The sequence below is a fragment of the Chrysemys picta genome, chromosome 2, assembly GCF_011386835.1.
Source record: "Chrysemys picta bellii isolate R12L10 chromosome 2, ASM1138683v2, whole genome shotgun sequence".
NCBI lineage: Eukaryota > Metazoa > Chordata > Testudines > Emydidae > Chrysemys > Chrysemys picta.
The window spans coordinates 264,807,503-264,821,862 of record NC_088792.1 but is presented as its reverse complement, the minus strand read 5'-3'; the positions used below and the strand labels follow the sequence as shown (position 1 = coordinate 264,821,862).

General features: G+C 43.2%; 1 protein-coding gene across 2 annotated transcripts in view; it reads left to right on the top strand.

Annotated features, from left to right (window-relative positions):
* RAD21 (RAD21 cohesin complex component) overlaps positions 1–14,360 on the top strand; it is a 38,514-nt gene that overhangs the window by 2,572 nt on the left and 21,582 nt on the right. For both annotated transcript variants that reach the window (XM_005287281.5, XM_042843983.2), the window contains exon 2: positions 9,428–9,598. In XM_005287281.5, coding sequence (XP_005287338.1) covers positions 9,455–9,598 — 144 coding nt within the window. In that variant the 5' untranslated portion in view covers positions 9,428–9,454. The remainder of the gene's footprint in view (positions 1–9,427; positions 9,599–14,360) is intronic.

The window sequence follows — 14,360 nt, the reverse complement described above, 5'->3', positions numbered from 1 at the left end:
AGTGAGTATGGTGGGAAAATTGGCAGATAAGTTATTTAAGTTAGTCAAGTATACAGAAGATTGTGAGGAACTTTAGGGACCTAACCAAGCTAGATAAATGGACAGATACTGTGGTAGACTAAGGCCAGGTCTACACTACCCCCCTAATTCGAACTAAGGTACGCAACTTCAGCTACGTGAATAACGTAGCTGAAGTTCGAAGTACCTTAGTTCGAACTTACCTTGGTCCACACTCGGCAGGCAGGCTCCCCCGTCAACTCCGCGGTACTCCTCTCGCCGAGCTGGAGTACCGCAGTCGACGGCGAGCACTTCCGGGTTCGACTTATCACGTCCAGACTAGACGCGATAAGTCGAACCCAGAAGTTCGATCGCTCGCCGCCGAACTACCGGGTAAGTGTAGCCAAGGCCTAAGTACTTTGCTTTTACCAACACTGAAATGTCCATTGATGGGGGGGAAATTTGAACTAGCCTGATAAATAACTTGACTCTGGAAAGAGGCCTGGGCCTTATTGTGGGAGTGAAGACCTACTCAGTGTGCATCTGTGGTCAAAAAAGCAAAGAAGACATTAAGATGCACAAGTAACAGGATGGAGAATAATATTAAAACTATGCTATTATGTAAATCAATTGAATACCCTCATCTGGGATATTATGTGCAGGTCACCTGACTCAAAAAAGGATATAGCAAAATGAAAGGGGCTAAGGGAAGGGCAGCAAGAATGTGGTGTATGAAAAAATTATAGTATGAGAAATGACTGAAAAGATTGGGGTTTTTAACCTTAGGAGACAAATGTGATGTAACATGATAAAAAGTATATCAAATAATGATATAGAGAAGGTAGATCAGGAACTTACTCTCCCTTTCTCGTAACTAAGAACAAAAGGAACATGGTGGCAGATTCAGACTGATAAAAGGAATTTTTCATGCAGTGTATGATTAAAATGTGGAAGAGCCCAAGATTTTAGCTAGATTCAAAGAGCTGTTGGACACTTATATGGCTAACAAGTATTTCCAGAATTACTATACTTTAATGCTAATACATTTTAGAAGGGATATAAAACCTAATGCTTTAGGTTTAATCCAGTCTCTAATGACTGGGAATTAGGATGAGACTTTCTCGGGGGCAGATTATCCCACATCAGCCCATTCTGAGGTTTCTTGCACCTTCCTCAGACACATCTGGTGCTGGCCATTGTCCAAGACAGGATGCTGGGGTAGATGAACCGTGGGTCTAATTCACTATGGCAATTCCAACATTCTTTTTTTCAGTTTTACTTTATATACACTGTGTGGTCAAATGTACAGACATAGTATAGTCAATTTTCCTGTGATTGTTTTGGGCTTTCCACACAACATAGAGACACACTTTAAACAAAATAGGAATGCTTGATTATCAAAACACAAATAGGCAGGAGGGCTCAAGGATGACTGTGGCGTTTGAAATAATTTAAGTTGATTAGACTTCAGTTTGGTGTCCCTTTTAAAAGGACATCTTTTGACAGGGTCAAAATTTGATCATAGTAGAAAGTTTACCAATCTGAGGTGAGTGAGGCTGCCCATGAGGTGCTCAATAGGATTGCAGAAGAATAGATCACTGTGCAGAACAGTGGTTCTCAACCAGGGACTTGCTAGGACCCAGGGCAGAAAAGCCAAAGCCCTACCATGCAGGACTGCAGCCTGGTGCCCCAAGCATCCCCTCCCAGAGCTAAAGCCAAAGCCTGAGCAATTTAGCTTCACAGTGCCCCCTGTGGCATGGGCCCCTGGGCAATTGTCCTGCTTGCTACCCCCTAACGTCAGCCCTGGCTTTTATATGCAGAAAAACCGTTGTTGTGGCACAGCTGGGCTGTGGAGTTTTTATAGCGCGGGGGGATGACTCAGAAAGAAAAAGATTGAGTACCCCGGTGTAGAAGGAAGTTGTAGGATCCCAGATCTGATCCATTGCTTCTCTAGTTAAAATGGCAGGTGGCTACTTGAAAGTAATTAATTACCCTTCCTGCATCTGTTGTGAGCCCTAATGTTGTTGGCTGCAGGAGCAACTCACCTGCACAGGTGTATAGTCAGGGAGTACCATGCCAACCCAAGCTTCTCTTTGCACATCTAGCAGTTAGTTCAGCGTTGGGTTGTATCAAATGTCCTATTGCTCTCCCCACCACCATCTGCCTGCACTTTTCTGGAGAGAAGAGTCAGACAAAAAAAAAGTAAAGGAGAGAAAACAAGAAAGAAACAAGGGAAAGAAAATATACTGAAAAGAGAAAGGACAGAAGCGTGAGAAAAAGGCAGCAACAGTTGCTGCCATGCTGCAAAGGATCATGCGTGGTGCCTGTGCACTAGTGCACCCCAGATGGGGAGTCCAAGAAAAAAAAGTTGGTGAGCACTTCAGTAATAATTCCACTGGAAATGTATTTTTAAAATTTGTACAAGCTGCATGTGAATGTATTCTCATTGCAGTATTGGGATAGTGCATTAGAACTTAGAAGTGATGCTGACTTGTGGTATTAGTTCAAGCAGACCGCATTGCATAAAGTAGACATTGTAAATAGAAATTAATGTTTTAATGTAAGATGTTGTAACTTATAAATGCATTTGTTAAATTATTTTTAGTGTGGTAACATCACTCTTTAAATTGTTTCCTCTGTTTATATGTATAACTTTCTGTGGCAGCATGTCCATAATATATGGAGGAAAACTGCTAATCTCTGCCAGCAGCAATTTACTTCTACTTTATTTCCTCTTTTCAAGATTTTCAATACACCTCTACCCCGATATAACACGGTCCTCGGGAACCAGAAATCCCTACTGCATTATAGGTGAAACCCTGTTATATCGGGGTAGCGGCGGCAGGGCTCCAGCGGTGATTTAAAGAACCTGGGCTCCGGCCACTGGGGGGAGCCCGGGCCCTTTAAATCGCCGGCCGAGCCCCGCTGCCGCAGCTCCGGAGTAGCGGTGGCAGGGCTCCAGCAGTGATTTAAAGGGCCCGGGGCTCCCCATAGCAGCCGGAGCCCCGGGCCTTTTAAAGCGCTGCCCGAGCCCCAGTACCAGAGCCCCGGGGTTACCGCGCTATATGCGAACCCATGTTATATCGGGTCGCGGTATATCTGGGTAGAGGTGTACTTGAAACAAGTAACTCTCATTCTTCTCTAATATTGCCCTTGAGTTTCAGGCTATCCATAACCCTTGCATAGATTTAGCAATTCTCTATGCTAGTCCTGCGAAATATCAGCATGCTGACCACTTACCATTTGGGCTTCCTATCCCCATCTTCCCCACAACAAAAGTGTAATAGGTTCCCAGTCCTGTTTGTTGTATTAATGACCTGTGTTTGTGTGAAAGATTAAACCTTTCCCTATCACATTGGGGAGCACTTCTTCCTCTCTCCCTTCTCTCCCCGCCCCTCCCCCCCCAATGCCCAGGTATATTCCCAGAATAGAAGAAATAAACAATTTGTCCTCACAAGGAACTAACTTTGTTACCCCTTAGCATTTAGTGTTTGTGTGTTCCTGTCCCCATGGGAAAGTTACTTCCTCTTGTAGCTCTAATGTGGGGAACATGCAGACCGAGTGCAGCAATATTGCTGAAAGATAGTAGTGGCAATATGTCCATGCTAGCAGCTGCTATCTGTGCTGTCAGGCAACTGGAGTGAATACAGTTGCTTCTATGTCTTATTGGTCCACATAATGCTTTTCATGTTTAATGGGAAGACTTCATTATATTTTCAGGTTTGAGTCAAGTATGATTGCTCTTTCCCTGAAGTTCAAGCTATATATTTTGAACTGATTGTGAACATGTCAAATCTAATAATTATGCCAATCCACAAAAAATCAAAGAACAGTTTTTACAACTGGAGTTGGAAGGTTGTGACAGAGATTTAATGCTGATGGCTTTAACTCCTCACTCCTTCTCCATTCTCTTATGGCTAATGTTTTTGAGAAATACACCTCTACCTCAATATAATGCTGTCCTCGGGAGCCAAAAAATCTTACCGCATTATAGGTGAAACCGCGTTATATCAAACTTGCTTTGATCCACCGGAGTGCGCAGCCCTGCCCCCCGGTGCACTGCTTTACCACGTTATATCCGAATTCATGTTATATCGAGGTAGAGGTGTATTACATTGTACAACAAACCCACCTCATAGGTTTGTTGTACAATGTGAAATACTTTTTTAAACCCATTGCACTGAGAAATACAGTTTCTGATTTATAATGTCCCCTTTCATTTGATGATCTGGGTAATTCCCATAAAATTGCTCCTTTGGCAGGTCTTTTGGAGGATCCTCCGCATCTCCCCCCCCCCCCCCTCCAGCTTTCAGTGAGGGTGCAACAGATTTCTGTCCTTGATTCCTTTCTCTTCTCCCTCTTCACGTTAACTGTGGGTAATCTCATTTGCAGATACAAATTCAACTGCAGTCACTCCTCGCTTTAACGTTGTAGTTGTGTTCCTGAAAAATGTGACTTTAAGTGAAACGATGTTAAGCGAATCCAATTTCCCCATAAGAATTAATGTAAATGGGGGGAGAGGGGGTCAGGTTCCAGGAAAAAAAATTTCACCAGACAAAAAACTAATATATATATATATATATACATACACACACAGTAAAAATTTTAAACAAACAATTTAATACTGTTCACAGCGATGATGATTGTGAAGCTTGGTTGAGGTGGTGAAGTAAGGGTGGGCTATTTTCCAGGGAATGCCTTACTGTTAAATGATGAACTAGCTTTTGGCTGAGCCTTCAAGGGTTAACCCATTGTTATTAATGTAGCCTCACAGCTACAAGGCAGCAGAATGGAGGGAGGGGAAACAGCATAGTAGACAGACACACACCCTGTGTGTGTGTGAGAGAGAGAGAGATGCGCATTGTCCTTTTAAGTAGACTGACCCCCTCTAAGTACACTGCCTTGTTAATTAATCAGCAAGCTGAGACAGCAGCTGCTCCCAGGAAGCTCCCTTGATCCTGAGCCCTGTCATGTTGTCATGACCCCCCCCCATGGAGATGGAGTAAGTGGGGTACAGAGGAAAGGGGGACACCCTGACATTAGCTCTCCTCTCTCCCCCCTTGCACTGCAAACAGGAGGCTCCCGAGAGCAGCTCCAAGGCAGAGGGCAGGAGCAGCACATGGCAATGGGGGGAGGGACAGCTGAACTGCTGGCAATTGATAGCCTGCTGGGCGGCTCTCACATAGGGAACTTAGGGGAGCGGGGAGCTGATGCAAGGCTGCCGGTCCACCCTGGTTCCAAGCCCCCACCAGCTAGCTACAACGGGCCGCTCTTCCTGCAAGCAGTGGACAATGCAGGCAGCTGCCAAATGAAGTTATAAGGGAGCATTGCACAACTTTAAATGAGCATGATATCTAATTGATCAGCAAGGTAACAACGAAACAATGTTAACCGGGACAACTTTAAGTGAGGAGTTACTGTACCACAGGGGTCCCCAACATAGTGCCTGTGGGCGCCATGGCGCCCACCGGGGCATCTAAGTGCACCCACGTACTGGCCGGTGGACGAGCAGCAGCTGAAATGCCTCTGAGAAGCAGCGTCATCCAGAGGCATCACCTCCGAAATGCCGCCAAAATGCTGCTCCTCGGTGGCATTTCGGCGGCGACGCCTATTGACGTTGCCGCTCGTCGGCGCCTGCCAGATGAAAAAGGTTGGGGACCACTGCTGTACCACAACTATTTCTGGTTTCAGAGTAGCAGCTGTGTTAGTCTGTATCCGCAAAAAGAACAGGAGTACTTGTGGCACCTTAGAGACTAACAAATTTATTAGAGCATAAGCTTTCGTGGGCTACTGCCCACTTCTTCGGATGCATATGCACAGAGAGCATGAACAGGTGGGAGTTGTCTTACCAACTCTGAGAGGCCAATTAAGTAAGAGAAAAAAACTTTTGAAGTGATAATCAAGCTAGCCCAGTACAGACAGTTTGATAAGAAGACTTACTTATCAAACTGGGCTAGCTTGATTATCACTTCAAAAGTTTTTTTCTCTTACTTAATTGGCCTCTCAGAGTTGGTAAGACAACTCCCACCTGTTCATGCTCTCTGTATGTGTGTGTATATATATCTCCTCAATATATGTTCCACTCTATATGCATCCGAAGAAGTGGGCAGTAGCCCACGAAAGCTTATGCTCTAATAAATTTGTTAGTCTCTAAGGTGCCACAAGTACTCCTGTTCTTTTTACAACTATTTCTGGTGACTCTCAGATCTTCCTCTACTCCAGGCCTATCTTTCTAGCCAAACAACAAGCTCAACATGGCTGAAAGTGAGCTCTTCACCTTCCCCTCCCCTCTCTTTTTTATCATTGTGAACAATACCACCATCTTTCCTGTCACTCAGGCCTGTAACCTGGCTGCCCTCTTCAACTCAGTCCTCTGTGAGATCTTACATTCAGGCTCTGTCTAACTCTTGCCAATTCTTTCTGCATACAATCTCCAAGATTTGGCCTTTTCTTTCATCCACGCTGCTAAAACTCTCATCCAAGCTCTCATCATCTCATTTCCCAATTAGTGCAACATCCTTTTCTCTAGCCTTGACAAATGCAAATTTGCCCCGCTCATATCCATTCAGATTGCTACTGCAAAAATCGTTCTCATAGCACATTGCTTGATTACATCACCCCCTCTCTCTGAATCCCTCACCGGCTCTCCCTTCTCTTATCACGTCAAACATAAGCTACTTGCCTTCACATTCAAGGCCCTTTGAGTCCTGTCCCCACCCTAGCTATAATCTCTCATTCACTCTTGAGGGTTGAGTCCTGCCTCTGAACAACTTGTAATGCTAACCTCCATCACCAACTTCTTAATCTTCAAAGGAGTGCTTTTTTAATGCAGTCCCTCATGCTTTGGAGGAGCTCCCTATAAACATCTGTAAAACTTAACTCATTATACTACTTTAAAACTTTTTCCATGATCCTACAAAAAAATTATCAATGGTTACGCTGCCAATGTGTTGAGACGCTACCTGTAATGCTGACCTATATTGTCACATTGTTTCCTTGTACTCCCCCATTTATCTGCCTGTATCCATCTGTCTCTTGTCTTATACCTATGCTGTAAGGTCTTTGGGGCATGAACTGCTTTGGGGTTCTTGGGGGTTTTTTTTGTTCTGTTTGTACAGTGTCTAGCACAGTGGGATCCCAGTTTGTGACTGGAGCTTGTTGGTACTATGGTAATACTATAGGGCTAATAAAACGCATATTCAGATAAATATAAACCAAATTACATGAGTGGGCATACTGAAATCTGGTTGCAGAATATTGCACAACTGTGGAGTAACTGAAAGAATGTAAGGGTATGTCTCCACTGCAGTTAAATACCTGTGGATGTTCTCAGGGGCTGTTTAATTGCAGTGTAGACTTCTGGACTCAGGCTGGAGCCTGGACTCGAGGACTTTGCATGGTGGGAGGGTCCCAGAGCTTGGGACGCAGCCTTAGCCAGGAAGTCTACACTGCAATGAAACATTCCTGCAGTTTGAGCCCAGTGAACCTGATTCAGCTGGCACAGGCCAGCTGCAGTTTAGACATTGCACTTCTGTTAACCTTTGGGACCGCAGATTTAAACCTGGCCTGGAATCACAGGAAGCCTGCGTTCTGTATGCTCCCCTGCATTTTGGAAACTTTCCAGCAGGAGACCATTGTCAGTTTTGCTAGAAATTGATACTCCTCTGCTTGATGCATCAAATTAAACTGCTTTGCTCCTAGTGTCACATGCTGTGCCTGCTGGGGAGGTGTTCTATATAGGAGCTTTAAAGGCATAGGTTTGATCCTCCATTGTAGGTACAGTGAGAGAAGGATAGAAGAGGCAAGACAGATGGTGCTTGGACTTGCCAGGAGCCGGATCCATCCTCTTAGGATGATAGCGTGCTCCCCTTACTTGCTCATTTCCGATTAGCTGCCTGTTAGTGGCTTTGGTCTTCTGCTTCCCTAATACACACACTTAACTATTGGTAAGGATGCAATTTTTGTCGGAGGTCACGGATTCCATGACTTCTTTGGCTTTCACTCCCACCACAGCAGCGGGTCAGGAGCAGCTGTCTGTGCCTGCTGCAGTAGCAGCAACCGGGGCTGGAGCAGTGGCTGGCAGTCAGCCCCCAGCAGGGCTCAGACTGTTAGTCTTGAATATTTTTGGTAAAAGTCACAGACAGGTTGTGGGCTTCTATGAAATTTTGTTTATTGCCCATGACCCTTTCATGACTTTTACTAAAAATACCTGTGACAAAATCTTACCCTTAATTATTAGGTTCATACAGGTTTCCCCATAAGCTAGTGATGGGACTGTAGTCTTATGTTTTATCTCATATTATGGTGACCAGTCCCTTATAAATACAGTATATTTCCCCTTCTCAAAGCTGCTAGGAGTGGACTCTTGCACCACCAGCAGCAAGACAGCAGGACAATAGGAAAACAATGCTACACTCAGAGGGAAAGGGCTGTAGATAATAAGAGTCCTTTAGAAAGGTTGGAATAAGCCAATGGTTTTCAAACTTTTTTATTGGTGACCCCTTTCACATAGCAAGCCTCTGAGTGCAACCCCCCCTTACAAATTAAAAACACTTGTTTATATATTTAACACCATTGTAAATGCGGGAGACAAAGTGGGGTTTGGGATGGAGACTGACAGCTCGCGACCCCCTGAGGGGTCCTGACCCCCAGTTTGAGAACCCCTGGAATAAACATATGGAAGGCTTTTAGAATGAGTAGAGCTCTTAACTTTTTGTTTTGGCATGAAAAGATACAGGAACTGTTTGAGGATGGAAAGACTATGATCTTTCTTGTGGTGAGAAAATTTGGGTCAGTAGTATTCCATATGTGCTGGAGTCTGAATAGCTGGTACTTGATAAGGCTATGTAGAAGACTGCGGTGAATGGAGATGGAAGCATGAATGAAGATTTTTACAATGGAGGAGTCCTAGTGACTAGCATTGGGAAATGAGTTCTTGGAAGAATCATAGATAGGTCTAATAAGAGACCAAAGTTCATGGTCAAGGATGATGCTAAACTTAGACCATTGCTGGCAGACGTTTGTGTAGGTATGTTTAATCCTGCCTCAATGCCGGGAGATGGACTTAAATGTCTTTTGAGTTCCCTTCCAGCCCCACATTTCTGTAGGTGTGACTTTTTTCTAGTTTACCTGCTCAAGTTTCCAACACAGTAAACTTCTACGCTTATAAACATATAGCCACCAATGGGGAAAAAATGAGCAAAACTCTCTCAATCTTGAACAAAATCCTTTCAGATTTTAAGGTATATGGAGCATTTTCTGTTCTATTGAAAATTTCTGTCCTTTTTCTTGTACAAAACCATTCTAGAATCTTGCTGGTTGAAAAGAAGACATGTTGATAGCCTCCAAGTGGCATATATATATAAATATGGTGAGATTTTTTTTTGCAGTAACCCAATTCAATATAAAACAATTATATTTTTCTTTACAGGTTTACACCTTATAGGCGGCTGGGACAATGTTCTACGCCCATTTTGTCCTGAGCAAGCGTGGGCCGCTGGCCAAAATCTGGCTAGCGGCCCATTGGGATAAGAAACTAACCAAAGCCCATGTATTCGAGTGTAATCTAGAGAGCAGCGTGGAGAGTATCATCTCACCTAAGGTATCTATTTTACAGTCATCTTGATGTTAATGTTGCTGGTTCAGCAGAGATAAATTACAACAGCACATGATCAATATACAAGAAGTAACTAATATATACTGATGCCTTAACCTGAAAAATTCTAAAATGTTAACTCTTTTAATGAAAAAAAGTGTGCTCACAATTGTTTTACATGAAGTATGAAATAATCCATGAATACCTGTATTCTAAGAAATAATCTGAGCTTTTCATTCAATTCTTAGTTTATAGTTTTGCAAGAAGTGGCCAGGTTTCAAATTTGGTCCTTTGGTTAATAGCTTTTATGCAGAGTATCTTTATCTGAATTATCTTGATGTACCATGTGTATACGTAGAAATTTTTTATGGTGGGCGAGGGAAAGGGAAAAAAACATCTTGTACCTGTCAGCAAGTAGCTTTCAAAGGACTTACGGTGACATTTGAATACGCTTGACATTGAGAGCTATTGAAATAAAGAATGATTGATTATTTAAATATTCTTGTCCTTTATTTTCAAAGGGTTGGAAAATGTAGTCAGTAGCTATACAATAACATTACTTGTTGAGTACAGTTTTCTCCAGGTTAGGCCCTAAGTTGCCTTTGGTGGTTTGTTTGGTATTGGCTACAGCCAACAGAGCAACTGTGAAAAGTGCTGAAGGACACAACCTCAGAGTTAAGGGGGAGAGAATGGAACACTTTCTTCTTACCAGATACCTACTAATCAGAGGGAAGATTCTTCAGGTCTTATGTGTTCATGGATGTTTTCGTTTTTAACTCGCCTCTAAAAAATGGACTGGTTATGTGGCACATTAGTCAAATATAAACCATTTTACTTGACAACAGACATTTGGATGCCTTGGAGAAAAGCTTTTTTATTTTTTTAAAAGACCTAAAGTTTGTTTCCTAGTATCCATAAACACTTTCTTCAGCTAAATTGATCTTCTGGCTGTCAATTCAGTGCAGCTAATATAATCTTTACAAGAGTTATAAATATACACAAATATAATAGCTGAATTCTCTATTAATCAGAGCACTGTAGATATGCATGGTGCTTTACAGAACAGGCTGATTCCCTGCCTACAAGAGTTTGTAATTGAAGGGTATGTTTACACTGGCAGAGTTACATCGCTGCTCAGAGAGCACTGAAGGGAAACCACTGTTGTGGGTTCACACTGTCAGCTACTTGCACAATAGCGTGTTCACACTTGCAGCGCTATTTGGAGCGGTGCACTCTGGCATCTCTTCCTCTTCTGCTGCTAAGAATTGTGGGAGGGTGAAGGGGGTCGCAGGGCATCCTGGGTCCTGCCCCAATGCCCCGTGATGCATTGCTTCACATTCCAGCAAATTCTGTGCTTCAGTCCGCCTTTGGCACCATCTTTCAATGGTCTGTGTACTGTGCACTCTGCCTCTTCGGTCTTCAGGAATGGATCCCGCACTGCTGACCAATATGCTGCTCGCTCTCACTAACACATCACAAGTGGCAGTGGAGTTATTCCTTAAATTACAAAGGCAAGAGGAGTTTGACATTAACCTCGCCAAGTGTAGTAGCTGCGACATGAGATTGCTGTGGCATTCACGGAGGTGCTGACCACAGTGGAACTCCGCTTTTGGGCTCGTGAAACAAGCACTGAGTGGTGGGATCACATGGTCATGCACGTCTGCGATAACGAGCTGTGGCTACAGAACTTTCGGAGAGGAAAGCCACATTCATGGGACTGTGTGAAGAGCTTGCCCCAGCCCTGCGGCGCAAGGACACGAGAATGAGAGCTGCCCTGTCTTTGGAGAAGTGCATGGCAATTGCACTGTGGAAGCTGGCTACTCCAGACTGCTACTGATCGGTCACTAACCAGTTCGGAGTGGGAAGGTCGACTGTTGGAGTCGTGTTGATGGAAGTGTGCAGGCCATTAATCACATCCTGTTCCAAAAGACCACGTTGCCCAGAGTCATGCGTGACATTGTGGATGGCTTTGCACAAATGGGCTTCCCTAATTGTCGAGGAGCGATAGATGGCCCACATATTCCAATTCTGACACCAGACCACCTAGCCACCGAGTACATTAATTGGAAGGGGTATTTCTCTATGGTTCTTCAGGCACTTGTGAATCACCGTGGGCGTTTCACGGACATTAACACAGGCTGGTCTGGAAAGGTGCATGAGACACGCAGCTTTTGGAACACTGACCTGTTCAGTAAGCTGCAAGCAGGGACTTACTTCCCAGACCAGAAGATCACTGTAGGGGAAGTCAAAATGCCCATTGTGAGCCTGGGAGACCCTGCCTACCCCTTAATGCTGTGGCTTACGAAGCCATACACGGGGAACCTTGACAGCAGCAAGGAACAGTTCAATAACAGGCTGAACAAGTGCAGAATGACTGGTGAGTGTGCTTTTGGCCATTTAAAGGCCCACTGGTGCTGTCTATATCGGAGGCTGGATATGGCTGACGACAATATTCCTATGCTTATAACCGCGGTTTGTACGCTCCATAATATTTGTAAAGGGAAGGATGAAAGCTTCACTCAGGGCTGGACTGTTGAGGCTCAGCGCCTGGAGGCTGAATGTGAACAGCCAGAGACCAGGGCTATTAGAGGGGCGTAGTGCAGGGCCATAAGGATCAGGGAGGCCTTGAGGCAGGAATTTGAACACGGTGGATTTGATTTAAATCAAATTGATTTAAATCACTAGTCAGGAAGACTCACTATTTAATCATGGTTTTCTATATAAAAGTGCATTCTTGTTGGTTGGTATAATCTTAATACATATTCTTCACAACTCGGAGATAGATGTAGGTTTCATTTTTAGAAGGTACACACTACATTTTAAAGTGATTTATTTTGAAAACTTCAGATTAACTTTACAGCTATATCAGAAAATGAATGATTGGTTATTTCATTTACCAAAGGTAATTGAAGCAGATATTTATAAAGTCATTAGGAGGAGAACTATCTCCAATTCAACAGGTTAATCATTAATATTTGAAGGATTTTCTTGCCATGCTGTATTAGGAGGAGAACATCACCAGACAAACATTTAAACTGTTTTATTTAACTAAAACAAGGACATTAAGTGTTCTGGATTTTTTCTTAAACAGCAAACACATAATATTTTAACAAAACAAGCATATGTTCCTCGCTTCTCACATTTATCTCCTGACTTCTTCTCCTTGTCCAGATCAATTCTGTCCCCAACAATCTTCTATTTGTTGAACTTTTTGAAACTTTGCACTTTTAGAGAGAGGTAAGGGATTGACTCTGTGTACACAAATTTGCAGAAGGACAATAGAGTTGAGGCCTGTTTTTTCTCACGTCTATTTATTTATTTATTTATTTATTTGGTAAAAACAATTTTGCTGTTAACAAGTATGTTACCTCTGGAGACACAAATCCACAGTTTGAGAACTGCAAAACTAGGCATCTCTGATGGTATCTTCTAGACTGAGCACTGAGTCCCATTGAGTAGATAGAAAGATTAACCTAAATAATCTATACAGAAGTCCCTGGAACCTCATAAGATTGGGTCCTTAATCCATGAACCATTGGAACTCATTTACAAAACTTTTCTTAAACATTACATGAATATATTGCCTCATACTATAGAACAGGGGTCGACAACCTTTCAGAAGTGGTGTGCCGAGTCTTCATTTATTCACTCTAATTTAAGGTTTTGCGTGCCAGTAATACAGTTTAATGTTTTTAGAAGGTCTGTTACTATAAGTCTATAATATATAACTAAACTGTTGTTGTATGTAAAGTAAATAAGGTTTTTAATGTTTAAGAAGCTTCATTTAAAATTAAATTAAAATGCAGAGCCCCCCGGACCGGTGGCCAGGACGTGGGCAGTGTGAGTGCCACTGAAAATCAGCTCGCGTGCCGCCTTAGGTTGCCTGCCCCTGCTATAGAATTATAATTTATGATCCCTATTCCATGATGAGAGATCTTTGAGCTATAATGATCTTAATTAAAACTATCTTTAGATCAGATTTTTTTGATAAAATGTTTTTTGATGGGAAAACCTATTTAAATTTTTAAAAAATCTTATTTATTTTATTTATTAAATCACTGATTTTTATCCACCCTGAATTTGAAGCTGAAAGCCACTAATATTTGTTGCTATGTTCGGGAGTGCAGTGCTTGTAGTGCTAGCAGGTGATTGTGATTGGTGCAGACGATGCACTGTGAAGGTTTAAGAAAATTGTCTGTTGCTTTTCAGGGCTCTGCTTGCTTTCAATTAACGGAATAAAGATTGCTTTCAAACCAAAACAATTATTTTATTAAAAAACAGCTGAAGTAGAGAGAAACAAAAAAACCACTTCAGCACTGTGGGGGGTGGGGTAAGGGAAGGTCCCAGGAGGAGGTGGGGTCTCGGGACTGTTGAAGATTTGTGTATGTCCAGGTATCATATGCAACCTTGTCCTTTGGAGTACAGTGCAGTGGGTACTAAACGGCAGAGGGATGGGTGTTGAGTGCAGTGGGTACTGGGAATCCGCAGGGCTGGACTGTGATGGGACAGGAGTGGAATCCAGTGGGTACAGACTGAAGCCAGGCGGTTGATAAGAATGTGGTGGTGGTGTCTGAGGGGGAGCATGGTAAAGAGTTTTGCAACAGCCACTTCAGGGGAGAGTGGGTGCAGAGGTGCTTGGTTTGCAATGCTAGTAGCATCTGGAGCATGTCCGCTTGGCACTCCATAACGTTTAAGAGCAGCTCCATGGCTTCGTTCTGGCGCACCGCGGAGTACATCATGACATCACACAGAAAGTCCTCTTTAGTTT